This window comes from Elephas maximus, chromosome 13 (assembly GCF_024166365.1).
Source record: "Elephas maximus indicus isolate mEleMax1 chromosome 13, mEleMax1 primary haplotype, whole genome shotgun sequence".
Classification (NCBI taxonomy): Eukaryota; Metazoa; Chordata; class Mammalia; order Proboscidea; family Elephantidae; genus Elephas; species Elephas maximus.
This window is the reverse complement of record NC_064831.1, coordinates 94,817,645-94,831,324: the sequence shown is the minus strand read 5'-3', so window position 1 is coordinate 94,831,324 and position 13,680 is coordinate 94,817,645. Positions and strand designations below refer to the sequence as shown.

At 42.9% G+C, this 13,680-nt stretch overlaps 1 protein-coding gene across 1 annotated transcript in view; it reads right to left on the bottom strand.

Annotated features, from left to right (window-relative positions):
- ENTREP2 (endosomal transmembrane epsin interactor 2) overlaps positions 1 to 13,680 on the bottom strand; it is a 591,792-nt gene that overhangs the window by 323,751 nt on the left and 254,361 nt on the right. Inside the window, exon 2 of the mRNA XM_049906022.1 lies at positions 13,177 to 13,233. Within this exon, the coding sequence (XP_049761979.1) occupies positions 13,177 to 13,233 (57 nt within the window). The remainder of the gene's footprint in view (positions 1 to 13,176; positions 13,234 to 13,680) is intronic.

The following is a 13,680-nucleotide window of genomic DNA, read 5'->3' as shown; positions in this document are numbered from 1 at the left end:
TTAGAAGGCTGAAAAAAGGATAGTAACATGGTCCAACTGACACTTCAGATAAATCACTCCATCTGCTCAGAAACCAACAAGAAAGACTCCCTGGGAGACAATTTGAGTCTGTCTTCTCTCCCTTCTGGTCAATACTGAAGACTGCTGATTAAGGCTTTTGTGTGCTAGGAAGCAGGCATCTTGTATGGAGGCTATACCCACAGAGAGTGGGTGTGGGAAGAACAAAACCTTCCTTAGGAGACTCCTGCAGTACCTGTAAGCTAAGGCTAAAGTCTGTCCAAGAGCAGATGTCTCAAGGAATGGAAAGTAGAGGGCCCATTTATATAAAGTAGTTAAAACGGGAGAACTTGTGAATGGATATGAAAGGTGAGGAGAAGGATGGAAGAGTGACTGCCAAATTTCCAGGCTGAATGGGTGGTAGTGTCACCAACTGCAACAGAAAATACTGGAGAAGGGATAAGTTTAGGGGGTAAGATGATGAGTTTCAAGGAGTCTAAGTCAAGTTATATATAATTACAGAAGAGCTGTGAGCCAAAAAAGATAGTGTTTACAAGAACTACGGTAAGCTGGAAAAAAAGGAGGGCTGGGGAGTCAGAGAGCTTTAGCTTCTAGTCTTAGCTCATTACCTAATTGCCTAAAGGCCTTAATTTCTTGTAAAATGGGAAAACTTACACTTGCTAGGACTGTTGTGAGCAAAAGGGCACATAGGTCACAGCTATTTACAGTATTTTTGTTAGTATTATTCTAAATAGAACATTTCTGGCCATGTTCATAGAATTCTGTGTATTGCGGATTTTCTTCTAATCTTTTGTCAGTGCTTTTACACCCTTTAAAATAAAACTGAAGACCAGGCCATATCAGTGATCATCGTTCACAGTGTGAATATATTTTTGCTAATAATTCAAGCAATTATACTGGCCTGGTCAACACAGACAAAAGAATGTTCCAATGGTGGAGTCAACTATCTATCCATCAAAATTGTTGTCCTCTCATTCTTGGAAGATGGCAATGTAAACAGGGCAACTTTCTGACCCTCCCCACAAATACAAGGAAATGGTGCTGGGCTTTGTGGGACTCTGAATCAGGGAACAGAGGAAAGCAGCAGAGAGCTGCAGACAGGCAAAAATCAACAAATAAACAATGAGTTCCAAATAGGAAAATCGCTTTTCCCATCGTATGTGCCCCTCCCCCCAGCCACGCAGGCCAATGGCTGCTGTGAACTGGGAAAGGGGCCCAAGCAAAAGAGCAGCTTCACTAGCCACCACACCCCCTGCTGGTAAAAGAGACAGAACCCCAAGCTTCTACTCCAAAATCAGTTAGGCAGACCACCCCGGGGATCCGTCTGGAGAGTGCCAGCACCTCGCCCACCAGGACACTGTTGGTTGCAAGCCTATGTGGATTGCTACAGAACAGCCTTTGTAGTTGAATCCGCTCTCATATTTAACACGCTACCTGCCTCCCTAAGCACGCCATAGCTCAGGCCCCTAAAACCAACAGGATGGATCTCCTGGGGAGCCAATTTGAGTGTGCCTTCTCCCCCTTCCTGTAGGTACTGAGGACTGCTGACTGGGGCTGCTGTGTGCTAGGAAGTAAGGATCTTGAGTGGAGGCTACACCCACAGCCAACATACTACAAGGGGGGCTCTGATGGCAACAAGACAGACCTCCCTGGGGTCTGTTTGGAGCATGAAAACCCCTCCCCTACCCAGACCCTGTCACCCGCAGGTCAGCTGTGAACCACTACAGAAAGTGCCTGCAGTGGGGTTTGCTCCCACAGTCAATACTCACCTGCCACCCTGGGCCTCCCATAGCTCAGGCCTGTGAAACCAACAGGGCAAACCTCTATGGGGGTCAGTCTGGGTTGTCTGTCCCCACCTTCTAGTTGGTTGGCACTGAGGACTACTAACTGAAGGTGCTCTGTGCTAGGAAGGAGGCATCTTGAGTGGAGGCTGCACTCACAGCCAACAATCTACGGGGACAGGGGGTTAGAAAGCAGCAAAGTAGACCTCCCTGGGGATCTGATCAAAGCATAACCTCCTTTCCCTACCTGGTAGCTGTCGATTGCCAGGCTTTTGTAAAGCGCTACAGAAGACCCATGCAGTGGAGTCTGCTCCCACAATCAGCATTCAACCTGCCTCCCCGTTTACCCCATAGCTCTGGTCTCGGAAACCAACAAGAAAGGCTCTCTGGGAGACAATTTGAGTCTGTCGTCTCTCCCTTCTGGTCAACACTCAAGACTGCTGATTAAGGCTTTTGTGTGCTAGGAAGCAGACATCTTGTGTGGAGGCTACACCCACAGGCAGCATTCTACAGGGCAGGCTCTAACAGCAAGGCAGACCTCCCTGGGGGTCCTTTCGGAGTGTTACAAATCCACAAATCACAAAGAACCCCAGGCAGGATAAACCCAAAGAGATCTACAACAAGACACATCATAGTTAGGCTATCAAAAAATAACTGTTGGATGCTAGATGGACACGAACTCCTACAGAAGATTCCCTATAGTGGAGCCAGGAGGAGGGTCACCTAAGTGCAGGCTGCTCCTCCCCCCCCCCCACCACCACCACAGGGCCACTGGGGCTCTAAAACCAACAAGACAGATCTCCTAGAGGTCCTTCTAGTGAGTGGCAGCTCCTCTCCCTCCTGTAACAGAGGAAAGTTTGCCTGTGCTTTTCCTGAATGCCAGCTCTGATATAAGCAGCTCCCACAGAGCCAGGAAGGAAACCACAGGCAAAACTGGAGGACAACACCCAGCCACAAAGGGGCTTGCTGAGTGTAGGTTTTTTGCCTGAAAATGTGGTTACAGAAATAGAGGAGGGAAGGGAGTAATAGCCAGAAAGACAGGACATCGCCCCTGGTGGACAGACTGATTGCAGCATGATATCTCAACTGAGTGGCGGTGCCCACTGGCAGACGGACTGACCATAGTGTGTTCTCCAGTGTCTGGGAGGCATTGAAAGTTGAAAACCGAGATCTGGAATTTTCAGATTCTAATGAAACTAGGGAGGGAGAAGGTGGTATCACAGAGAGAGGGAGGAAATAGTAAGCAAAGGCCAAAGGCTTAGGCTACCTAAGAGTTTTTTTACAGGGAGTATTACAGGTAGAAACACCAAATACTGGGGAGAACTTAGCAAGTTAAAACTTTCAAAAATTCCAGTGCCCCAACAAAAAATCACAAGACACATGGTGAACACAGAAACAACATCACATCCGAATGAACATGACAAAGGGAGTAAAAGCATGTCTGTTGTTGTTAGGTGCCATTGAATTGGTTCCGACTCATAGCGACCCTATGTACAACAGAATGAAACACTGCTCGGTCCAAAAGCACATCTAGGGATGATCAAATACTGAAAAAAAAAATGGAAGATATAATACAACAACATTAAACATAATCAAAGAGTTAAGGGAAAATAGAAAAGTTCTCACAGAAATAAGGAAAACAATGCAAGAACAAAATGGGAATCTAAAAAAATACTGAAAGGAACAATAAATGAAATGAGAAACACAACAGAGGAACTTACCAACGGATTTAATCAGGCAAAGAAATAATTAGCAAATTAGATGTTCAGATAGTTAAAATTATAGATAGGCTGAAGAATGATAAAAACGAGGTTCAAGAAGGCTGGGTGCAGTTTATTGGACTAATGGGACAACTACAAGAGACCATTATGGGAATTCCAGATGGAGATGAGACAGAGAAAGGGACAGAAACAATATTTGAAGAAACAATGAGATAAAATTTCCCCAATCTAACAAAGAACATGAATCCACAAATCACAAAGAACCCCAGGCAGGATAAACCCAAAGAGATCTACAACAAGACACATCATAGTTAGGCTATCAAAAAATAAAGAAAATTCTGAAAGCAGTGAGAGAGAAGCAAACAGTCATATACAAAGGATCCCCAATAAGATTAAATGCCAAGTCTACTTCAAAAATGCTGGAAGCCAGAAGGCAATGGAATGAAATATTTTAAATATGCTTAAAGAAAAAAATCTATCAACCAAGAAAACTATACCCAGGGAAATTATCCTTCAAGAATGAGGGTGAAATTAAAACATTCCCAGACAAACAGAAACTAAGAGAGCTCATATCTACCAGACAGACCCCACAGAAAATACTAATGGGAGTTCAGCAGATGGAAAGGAAAAGACACTAGAAAGTTATTCAAAGCGATACCTAAAAAGAAAGACGCTTAGTAAAGGGAATTGCATGGACTAGTATAAAGGCTAGAAATGAGGTATTCATGCTTTATAATTCTAATTGTTTTGTGCTTTATGTTTTTTTTTAATAGCATACGTACAAAAAGCAGGGATAAAATTATCTTACAGGACACATGAAATATAAAGACGTAGTTAGTGAAAACAACAACAAAATGGGAGCGGTGGCTGTGGTATGGGTGTAAAATTTCTTGTGTGTTACTGAAGTTAGTACCAACTTACCCTAGGATGTTATAAATACAAGCTGTTAAATGTAATATTCATGGTAACCACTAAGAAAACACATTGAAAAACACTAAAAAGGAAAGGAGAAAGAAACCAAAATGGCTCACAACAATAAAACAACAAAACACTAAAGTAATCAGTAGTAAAGCACAAAGAAATAAAGGCTTAAGACACACACACACAAAATAACAGAATGGCAGAAGTGAGTCACTTCTTATCAGTAATTACAGTGAATTTAAGTGGACAAAATTCTCCAATCAAAAGGTAGAGAGTGGCAAAATAGATAAAATGTCTGTCAATATTGACTGTGTTTGGAAGATTTGTGTGTGCTGAAGGCCTGAATATTTATGTAACGTACTGGGGAGCAGAGTTCTGTGGTTTTGGGGGAGGTTCGTATATCTTTCACATAAACTCCAAGTTCAGAGTGTTTGAAACTCTACCTAAGACTAGCATGGTGTGGAGTGTGGTGAAGGTTGTTTGGCTACAAGCCTTGGTCCTGGCCACTGAAGAAGTGGTTGAGGGTGAACCAAGGGAACTCACGGCTCTATTGAGTAGTGTGCTCTCTTCGGATTCTGAGATCAGGTCCTTTTGGATTCGCAGAGGAAATCCAGCCAAGCCCTTCCATCTAGGTCCCTAGTGGCCCACAGTAGAAAGTCTGGGGCTATTTATCATACCAGAAACCTCAGATGAGAACACCAGGACCTTCTGTATAGTGGAGCCTCCTCAATATTGCCCTGTTGAAGGGAAAGCCACGGCTACCTCTGCCTCACCATGTCTGATTGGATATTGGGGGTGAGGCAGGGAGGGATCATAAAAGTGATCCAAGTATATGCTCTTTACAGGAGAGACACCTTAGACTCAAGGACACAAATAGGTTGAAAGTAAAAGGATGGAAAAAAAAAAATACTTCATACAAATAGTAACTGAAAGAGAGCTGGGGTGGCAATCTTAAAATCAGACAAAGTAGACTTTAAGACAAAATGTCTTAGATAAAGATGGACATTATATAGTGGTAAAAAGGTTGATTAATTAAGATTTAACAAATGTAAATATATATGCACCCAACATTGGAGTGCTTAAATATATAAAGCAAACACTGACAGAGCTGAAGAAAGAAACACACAGCACTACATTAATCGCTGGAGACTTCAACACATCACTTTCAATACTGGACAGAACATCTAGAAAGAAGACCAACAAGGAAAGAAAAGACCTGAATGACAATACAAACAAACTAGACTAAACAGAGAACACTCCACCCAAAAACACCACAATATACATTCTACTCCAGTGCACGTGATCATTCTTCAAGACAGACCACATGTTAGGTCACAAGGCAAGTCCAAGAATGCAGGGATGGTTCAACATTAGAAAATCAATCAGTGTAATACACCACATCAGTAGAACAAAGGGAAAGAACCACATGATTTCTGTGGATGCAGAAAAGGCATTTGACAAAATCCCAATACCCTTTCTTGATTAAAAAAAAAAAAAAAAAAGAAAACCTAAAGAATTTTGGAATAGAAGGGAAGTTCCTCAAAATGATTCAGGACGTATATGAAAAGTCAACAGCCAACATTATACTTAATGGAGAAAGACTGAGTGCTTTCCCTTGAAATCAGGAAAAACACAAGGGTGCCCGCTGGCATCACTTCTATTCAATATTTTACTAGAAGTCTCAGTCAGAGAAGTAAGAAAAAGAAATAAAAGGTAAACAGATTGGAAAACAAGAAGTAAAATTATCTCTATTCAGGGATGATATGATCCTATATAGAGAAAACCCCAAAGAGTTCACATGAAGACTTCTAGAACTAATGGAGGAATTTAACAAAGTTGCAGGGTACAAGGTCAAGAAACAAACATCTGTTCAGTTTCCACACACCAGCAATGAGAAACAAGAAAAGGAAATAAGGAGAACAATTCCATTTACAATAGTATTTAAGGGAGTAAAATACCTAAGAATAAACCTAACCAGGGATATGAAGGACTTATATAATGAAAACTATAAAAAGATTAAAACCCATTGAAAACCCGTTGTTGTCGAGTCGATTCCAACTCATAGCAACCCCATAGGACAGAGTGGAACTGCCCCACACAGTTTCCAAGGAGCACCTGGTGGATTCGAACCATCGACCTTTAGGTTAGTGGCCATGGTTCTTAACCACTATGCTACCAGAGATTAAAGAAGTCTTAAATAAATGGAAAGATGTTCTGTGCTCTTGGATCGGAAGGCTTAATGTTGTTAAGATGTCAATACTACCCAAAGAGGTCTACAGATTCAATGCAATCTCAATCAAAATTCCAACTTATGGAACTGGAAAAAAAAACTTCAATTTTATATGGAATGGCAAGAGGCCCCAAATAACTAAAGTACCATTAAAAGAGAACAAAGTAGGAGGAGTCACACTTCCTGATGTTAAAACATATTATAAAGCTACAGTAATCACAACAGCCTGGAGCTGGTATAACAATAGACACACAGACCAAAGAAACAGAGGTAAGCATCCAGAAACAAACCCAAACATCTAGGGTAAACTGATTTTTGACAGGGATCCTAAGTCCACTCAATGGGGAAAGAAGAGTCTCTTCAATAAATGGTGTTTTGAAAACTGTATTTCCACCTGCAGAAAAATGGTACAGGATCCATGCCTCACACCATACACAAAAACAAATTCAAAGTGGCTTAAGGACCTAAATGTGCAAACTAAAACCATAAAATTCTTAGAAAATAATGCAAGGGCAATGCTGTCTGGCCTAGCTTTTAACAACGGATTAGCTAATATAATACCAAAGCGCAAATAGCAAAAGAAAAACTAAATAAATAGAACTTCATAAAAATTAAAAACTTCCGTTCATCAAAAAACTTTACCTAAAAAGACAAGCTACAGATTGGTAGAATACCTTTGGAAACGATATATCCAATAAGAATATAATAACCAAAATATACATATAAAACTTTAACAACTGTCTTAGGCTGGGTTCTCCAGAGAAGTAAAACTAGTAAAGTGTATAAATATATATAGAGAGAGAGATTTATATCAAGGGAGATGGCTCATGTGGTTGTAGAGACTGTAATGTCCCAAGTCTGTGGGTCAGAATAGAGGCTTCTCCTGATTCACGCAGCCACAGTGGCTGGCGAACCCAAGATCAGCAGATCAGAGAGCAGGGCTCTTGCTCACAGGCTGCAAATATCAATGAATCCCAAGATCAACAGGCAAGACCACAGGTAAACTAACTGCTAGCTCAAGTCCCAAGAACGGAAGTCACATGAACAGGAGCCAGCTGCATGATCCAGAACGAGCAAAAGCCTATAAGCCTTGTCAAAATGTCCACTTACAGTCAATGCAGGCCACACGCCCAAGGAAACTCCCTTTCAACGGACTGGCTAGTCACAGCAGGTCCCATCATGAGGGTGATCGCAGCATATCAAATTTCAAGACGGAAGTGATCACAACATTACACGACTGCCAAAACACTGAGAATCATGGCCCAGCCAAGTTGACACACAATCTTAATCATCACAACAACTTAACAACAAAAGTATATAATACAATCATAAAATGGGCAAACGACTTGAATAGTCATTTCACCAAAGAGGACATTAAAATAGTTACCAAACACATGGAAAGATGCTCAGCGTCATTAGCCATCAGAGAGATGCAAATCAAAACCACAATGAGGTACCATTTCACTCCCATTTGGATGGCTAAGTTTAAAATTTATGTATATATATATATGTATAGTAAATGTCGGCAAGGATGTGGGGAAATTGAAACCCTTATCCATTCCTGGTGGGAATGCAAAATGGTACAGTCATTGTGGAAAACAGTGTTGTGGTTTCTCAAAAAAACTAAAAATAGAATTATGATATGCCCCAGCAATTCCACTTCCAGGTATATACCCAAAAGACTTGAAAGCAGAGACTCAATCAAAGACTTGTACACTAATGTTCATTGCAGCATTACTCACAGTAGCCAAAAGGTAGAAACAACCTAAATGCCCATCATCAGATGAATGGATAAACAAAATGTGGTACATACATACAATGGAATACTCTTCAGCCAGTAGAAGGAATGAAGTCCTGATACATACTACAATATGGATGGAGGTTGAAGACATGCTGAGTAAAGTAAGTCTCAAGGACAAATATTGTACAGTCTCACTTATATAAAAATACAAGAAAAGTCAAATGTATGGAGACTAAAGTTCATCAGTGGTGAGCAGGGGCAGGAGTCGGGGGGGAAGGAGTGTTAGCAGTGATGGAAAAATCGCACTGATTAAGGGTAGGGTTGCATAGCCAATGATTGTAATTGATGTCAATAAGTTGTACACCTGTAAAAAGCTGAATTGTCAAAAGCTGTGTGATAGATATATTTATAAAAATGACCAAAAAAAAAGTAGCTGCTGAGACTCCTTATGTACAACCAAACACCTTATGGGATTTGGTTCCTTAGTTTGGAGGCTTTGGGTCTTGGTTTCGCAGGACCTTCCAGCTAATTGGCCTAATAACATGTTTAGAGCCTCTGTTCTACCTCCTACTTCTTGGTTAGTGCCCGGGGCCTAAAAGCTTGCAAGCAGCCATTCAAGGCATGAAAATTGATCTCTATTCACCTGCAGCAACAGAGGAAGACTGAAAAGTCAGGAATAGGAGGACACTGAATGTGTGGCTAATTGCTTCCATGAACAACTGCCTCTTTTGCCATGATACCAGAAGAAATGGGTGGTACCCAGCTACCATTACTAAACATTTTGATTAAAGATTCTATAGCAGAATCCTGATCAAAAGGGGGGGAAATGTGGAACAGAATTTCAAATTATCATGGACTCCAGGCTTTCCAGAGCCATGGGGGTTGGATGAACCCCTGAAACTATTGTTCTGAGATAACCTTTAAATGTTAAACCAGAAATATCCCCTGAAATCTTCTTAAAATGTAACAATAGTTTAGCTTAACTAGTAAAAAAGGTCTGCTTTGAGCATTATGCTCTATTAAGAACTGTATGGCATTAAACTGACAACAGCAACTCGAAGATCAGACAGGAACTTTAGGAGGCAGTGAATGTATGTTGAGGGAGGAACAACTGAGAAAAGGAGGGTGGGAATGGTTGGACAACTAGAAGAATGTAATCAGTGTCACTGAACTGTACATGTAGAAACTGTTGAATTGGTGTATGTTTTGCTGTGTATACTCTCAACAACAACAACAAAATAAATTAAAAAAAAAAAAAATTCACATCTAGCCCGCTTCAAGACAGAGCTGCCTCCAGGAAATGCCAGTCCAGAAGGGATCTCTCCAGTGGTTTGACTGTAAGCGGTAAGGGTCACTTTCAGGTCAAGACCATTACAATGACACTGTCCCTTCTCTATTCTCTTGCCCCTTCTCTGAGGTATGGAGGGCTCCACAGGCCTAGGGACTAGCAGAGCCGCAAGAAGAAAGGAACCAAGGTCCCTGACTCACTGAGTGGGAAAGGCAGTCACTGATTGGCATACCTGCCTTGGGTAGGAGCGAGAAGCAAATTTCCATTGTGCTATTTTTATGCCGCTAGAATTTGGGGATTTGTTGCAACAGCTAGTGTGACTAATACAGGTACCTCCCTAAGTAATATAAAGTAGTCAACTAAGATGAATCCCTTCTCCTCTGCCTGATGCTTAGGAGGAAACGGATTAATTAGAGGTGAACCCTGACCTCCTGTCTTAGGCTGGGTTTTCTAGAGAAGCAAAACCAGTAACACCTATAAATATATATAGAGAGATTTATATTAAGGAAACACCTCACGTGATTGTAGGGGTTGGGACATGCAAGTCCTTGGATCAGGATGGGGTCCTTTCCCAATTCACGGAGCAGCAAAAGCTGGTGAACTCAAGATGAGCAGGTCAGACAGCAGGGATCCCGCTCACAGGTTGTGACGGTTGAGGAATCCCCAAGGTCAGCAGGCAAGACCACAAGGTTTCTCCTGAGTCACTTAGCTGTAGGGGCTGACGAACCCAGGATAGGTAGGTTGGGGATCAGGACTCTTGCTTGCAGGCCGTGAAGATCGGCAAATCCCAAGATGGGCAGGTAAGCTGCCAGCTCAAGTCCCAAGAACCAGAGGGCAGACAAGAGACAGCAGCTGGATCGAGAACAAGCCAACCACCTTTGCAAGGTGAGCAAGAAGGAATTAGGTGGCGGAAGGCAGAGAGATGAAGGCTGAGGGGCCAGTGAGCTGCCACAGGGCCCACCCCCACCGGTACCACTCAGCAGATTCCATCACGGGGGTGCTCACATATCAGATTTCAACATGAAAGCGATCACAGCATTATACAGCTGCCAATACACTGAGAATCAAGGCCCAGCCAAGTTGACACACAATCTTAACCATCACACCTCCTCCCCAGAAGCAGCTGGTTCTATACTGGTGGACAGGAGCTGATCAGTGAGCACTAATACAGTCTACTCCAGCTGCTTTGGTTGCTGTGTCCCTCCTTTTAGGGTGAGACCCTGAGGCCTCGCCTAACTCCCCTGGCTTTCCCAGGGCACAAAGTAGCCATGTCCACAGGATTCCTAATTTCTAACCAGTTATATACAAGTCGTGTCCATCCTGGGTGGTAAAATGACCAGACCTGTGAGAATCTGTCCTGGAACTAGAGCTGGGACAGGCTGAAGCGATGGCTGGGTGACCGGTGCTGTCCTTCTCTTATCTTTTTGTCTACACACCCACCCAAAGGAGGACGCCTTTTTCACTGTCAGGTGACAGGGTTGGAGTGTACCAACTACACCATAGGGGCTGGTGAGGAAGAATGGAACAGGCTATGTCCATGTCCCTCAAGGGAGCACAAAAGCCATTCCTCAGCTCAGCCAAATGATCTCAGACCCCAGAATCTACATGATCGCCACCATGTCACTCTGCAAAGAAGTTACCATGTGGTTCAGTGGTAGAATTCTTGCCTTCCATAGATTTGGGTTCTATTCCCAGCCAGTGTACTTCATGCATAACCACTACCCGTCTGTCAGTGGAGGCTTGCGTGTTGCTATGGTGCAGAACTTCGAGATTAAGACAGACTAGGAAGGCCTGGTGATTTACTTCTGAAAATCAGCCAGTGAAAACCCTGTGGGTCACAACAGCCCGATCTCCAACCAGTCCTGGGGATGGTGCAAGCCCAGGCAGTGTTTCATCTCATTGTGCACAGGGCTGCCGTGAGTTGGAGGCCTGCAACAACAACAGTTTGACACACTAGCTGGGATTTTCTTTAAAATAACCCAGCAAGGGACTGGGGGAGCAGGGGGAAGTAGTAGGGTATGGATGACACAAAATTGGTTATATGCTGATATTTGTTGAATTTGGATGAAGGATCCACATAGGTTCACTATACTATTCTCTCTTCTTTTGTGCATATTTGAAAAATTCTGTAAAATTTTATTTTGTTTTGACAAGTGTCTCGTACAGGCCGACAAACAGTAGACGAGAAGGTGCAACTGAATGTACTGTGACCCCGCCCCTCCCGGGGCGCTCCACGATGCCATGGTTACCCGTGCGATGGAGGAGCTGTTTACCACAGACAGATTTGTTTTTCTCTATTTCCATTAATATTTAGTACGTGTCATTATCTCCAAGTCTAATCACTTAAAGGAGAGATTTTAAATAATTCATTAATACAAATGAAAGAAAAAGCCACGCTGCCTTCTTCATTACCCCTCAAAGCCCAGAAGGCCTCTGCCTCCAGTCCTGACACGGGCACATAAATATATTAATGCATACACTGAGAAGAACACGCGTAAAAATCAGTAGACACCCAGCTGTCCGCTACTTTTCTGACGGAAACACTATCCTTCCTCTTTACGTCTCCCATGCCGACTGCAGCTCCTCAGAACAGTGGCAGAGAAATATGAGAAATTGTCCAAGTGCCTGCCTCTTCTTTCTCTAATTCAAATAAATCTCCCTATTTTGCCTTCACAGAATTTTGCAGTCTTCGATACACACATACACAAATACCATTTCTTGAAGCCTGATAAAATATGTCCTGCTCGAGTGACTATATATATGCATGTTTCGTTTTATTATTTTCTACACAACAAAACATACATCAATTCAACATTTTCTACATGTACAATTCAGTGACATTGGTTACATTCTTCAAGTTGTACAACCACGTTGCTATCTTTTTCCAAATTATCTCACCACCATTCACATTAATTCAGGGCCCCCTGAGTGAAAACTCCCCCTTCTCCCCTCCCTCCTACCCCTGGTAACCACTAATAATTTTTAGTCTCTCTCTATTTGCTTATTTTATATAAGTGAGCTCATACAGTACTTGCCCTTTTGCCCCTGACTTATTCCGCTCAGCATGATGTTTTCCAGGTTCATCCATGTCGTAGCATACATACGCGAATGTTTTAACGTCTACAGACAAGGCTTGCATCTACCTTTTAAATGTATTTGTTCATTGTATGTCTTACAGGAGGGCACCTAAAACAAAATGAACAGAGGATGCCATGTGGACAGCTTAGAAGAATATCCGAGGCATACTCTCAGAAGTGGGATCTAGAGTACATGCCGTGGTTCCTTCTTAGGAGCCCATCAACATTCCATACATTTTTCTCAAGACCTGTAGGCCACATTCTGCAAAGACGCCAGGATTCTCCTTCCCTTCAAGCCCAAAACCCTGGCACTGGGTTTTGGGTTCGCCTTTAAGTGGCTCACGCCTCGGCAGGGGAGCCTCGATGCACACGCCAGGCTGGAGAAGCAGTGCAACTTACCACGAGCGAGAGAGGCCTTTTCCAGGAGACCACACCAATAAGTCCCGACAGCAGCACCTGAAAGGACAAACGGTTCAGGAGGTAAGATGCATCAGCAGCTTTCAATAAACAATTGAAACAAAATTCACCTTTCCAACCTGAGGAAGGGCTCGGAATGCAGCACAGATTAGGAGCACAGTTATAACGGCCTTATTTTCCATTCCAAGGCTCCTGGCCTGCAGCCACAGTGAAAGGGGCACTGGCCCTTTACACCCTGTACTGCACTGGTCCAAAGAGTCTGTGCACTTTCTGAAAGGCCTCTATCAGGCCACCCACTCCATCCCGGTCCTGCAAGTGACCTGGCTGTGCTAATGAAAAATCACCAAAAAAAAAAAAAAACCCCAAGCCAGTAGCTGTGGAGCCCACTCTGACTCAAGGCAACCCCACGGCGTGTCAGGGTGGAACTATGCTCCACGGGGTTTTCATGGCTGATTTTTCTGAAGTAGATCACAAGCCTTTCTTTAA